Below are 1,021 nucleotides of genomic sequence, written 5' to 3' on the forward strand. Positions count from 1 at the left end.
AGCGGGGTGTGCGCCGCCCCCGCGTGCGGGTGCTCGGGGGAGGCTGTTGTTACGTCGGCTTGCGGGGCCCGGAGCCCCCCGGTTTCCGAGCGAGGGAGGACGGGGTGGGTGTCCGGCCGGCAGTTGGGAAGATTGGCGTTGTTTCTGCGCTCGCGGGGAAAGTGAACTTTCGGGAAACGGGGCGGCGACGCACTTCCTACCCCGAGACACGTGGTTTTCGGTGCAGCTCCTTCCTCTTCGCGGAGGGCGCTGGAGCAGCCGAGCAGCCTGCAGGCTCGGGCTTTGTGAAGGCTCCTGGGTAACGATTGCCCGTTTCAGAATACCGAACAGTCGCGCAGGGGCCGCGTTCAGAACAAAATGGGAGGGCATCGTCGGAGTTGCTGGCTGTTTGGGTCGCCGGCACCGCTAGGTCTTCACGGCTGCCCCTGGCATGACGGTGTTTTCCTGCGGGGTGTGCTAACACGTTCGTAGGCCCCCTGGCTTGGAAGCTTTCTGTCCATGCGAACGCCGTTTGGGCGTGCAGAACCAAGGTCATCACAGGAACAGAAATTATTCAATGCAGATATTCCCAGGCTTGGCTGGGTTTTGTTTTGTTTTGTTTTTTGGCATGCAGAAATTCACGCTGCCCATTTCTTAGCTGAGAAAGCTGTCACCAATTGCCTCGTCCCTCCACTAGCACCACCTCCACCTCTCCCTCCCCGCCAGCCTTCTGTCCTCAGCGGCTTTCCAACACCTACCTTGCTGCTTACTAGCACTCCCAGGGGTGGTGGCCAGAAGTTCCGGCCCTGCACCACCTCTATGCCGGCCTTTGCTCCCAGATTTCACTGTAAGGGAAGAAGTATGAGAATATCTGACTCGTGCTGTGCAGACAGGGAGAGAGACTGGTCTGCTCTCCCTTCACTGTCATTCTTGACATCTCCTTTCCCTGGAAGTAGGAGTGCCCAGGTTGAGTTACATTGTGTTTTATACGGTTTGGGGAGCGTAACCTTTGAAGTGTTTATTCTGAAAGATCCTCAATTTT

At 57.5% G+C, this 1,021-nt stretch overlaps 1 protein-coding gene across 1 annotated transcript in view; it reads right to left on the bottom strand.

Annotated features, from left to right (window-relative positions):
* Positions 1–500, bottom strand: part of LOC101632219 (chromosome unknown open reading frame, human C1orf101) — a 66,503-nt gene extending 66,003 nt beyond the window's left edge. Inside the window, exons 1-2 of the mRNA XM_012730875.1 lie at positions 418–500; positions 54–294 (exon numbers count right to left, since the gene is read on the bottom strand). Coding sequence (XP_012586329.1) covers positions 54–294; positions 418–500 — 324 coding nt within the window. The remainder of the gene's footprint in view (positions 1–53; positions 295–417) is intronic.
* Positions 501–1,021: the final 521 nt, after the last annotated feature.

The sequence above is a fragment of the Condylura cristata genome, unplaced genomic scaffold (assembly GCF_000260355.1).
Source record: "Condylura cristata isolate star-nosed mole 26May11 unplaced genomic scaffold, ConCri1.0 scaffold00029, whole genome shotgun sequence".
NCBI classification, from domain to species: domain Eukaryota; kingdom Metazoa; phylum Chordata; class Mammalia; order Eulipotyphla; family Talpidae; genus Condylura; species Condylura cristata.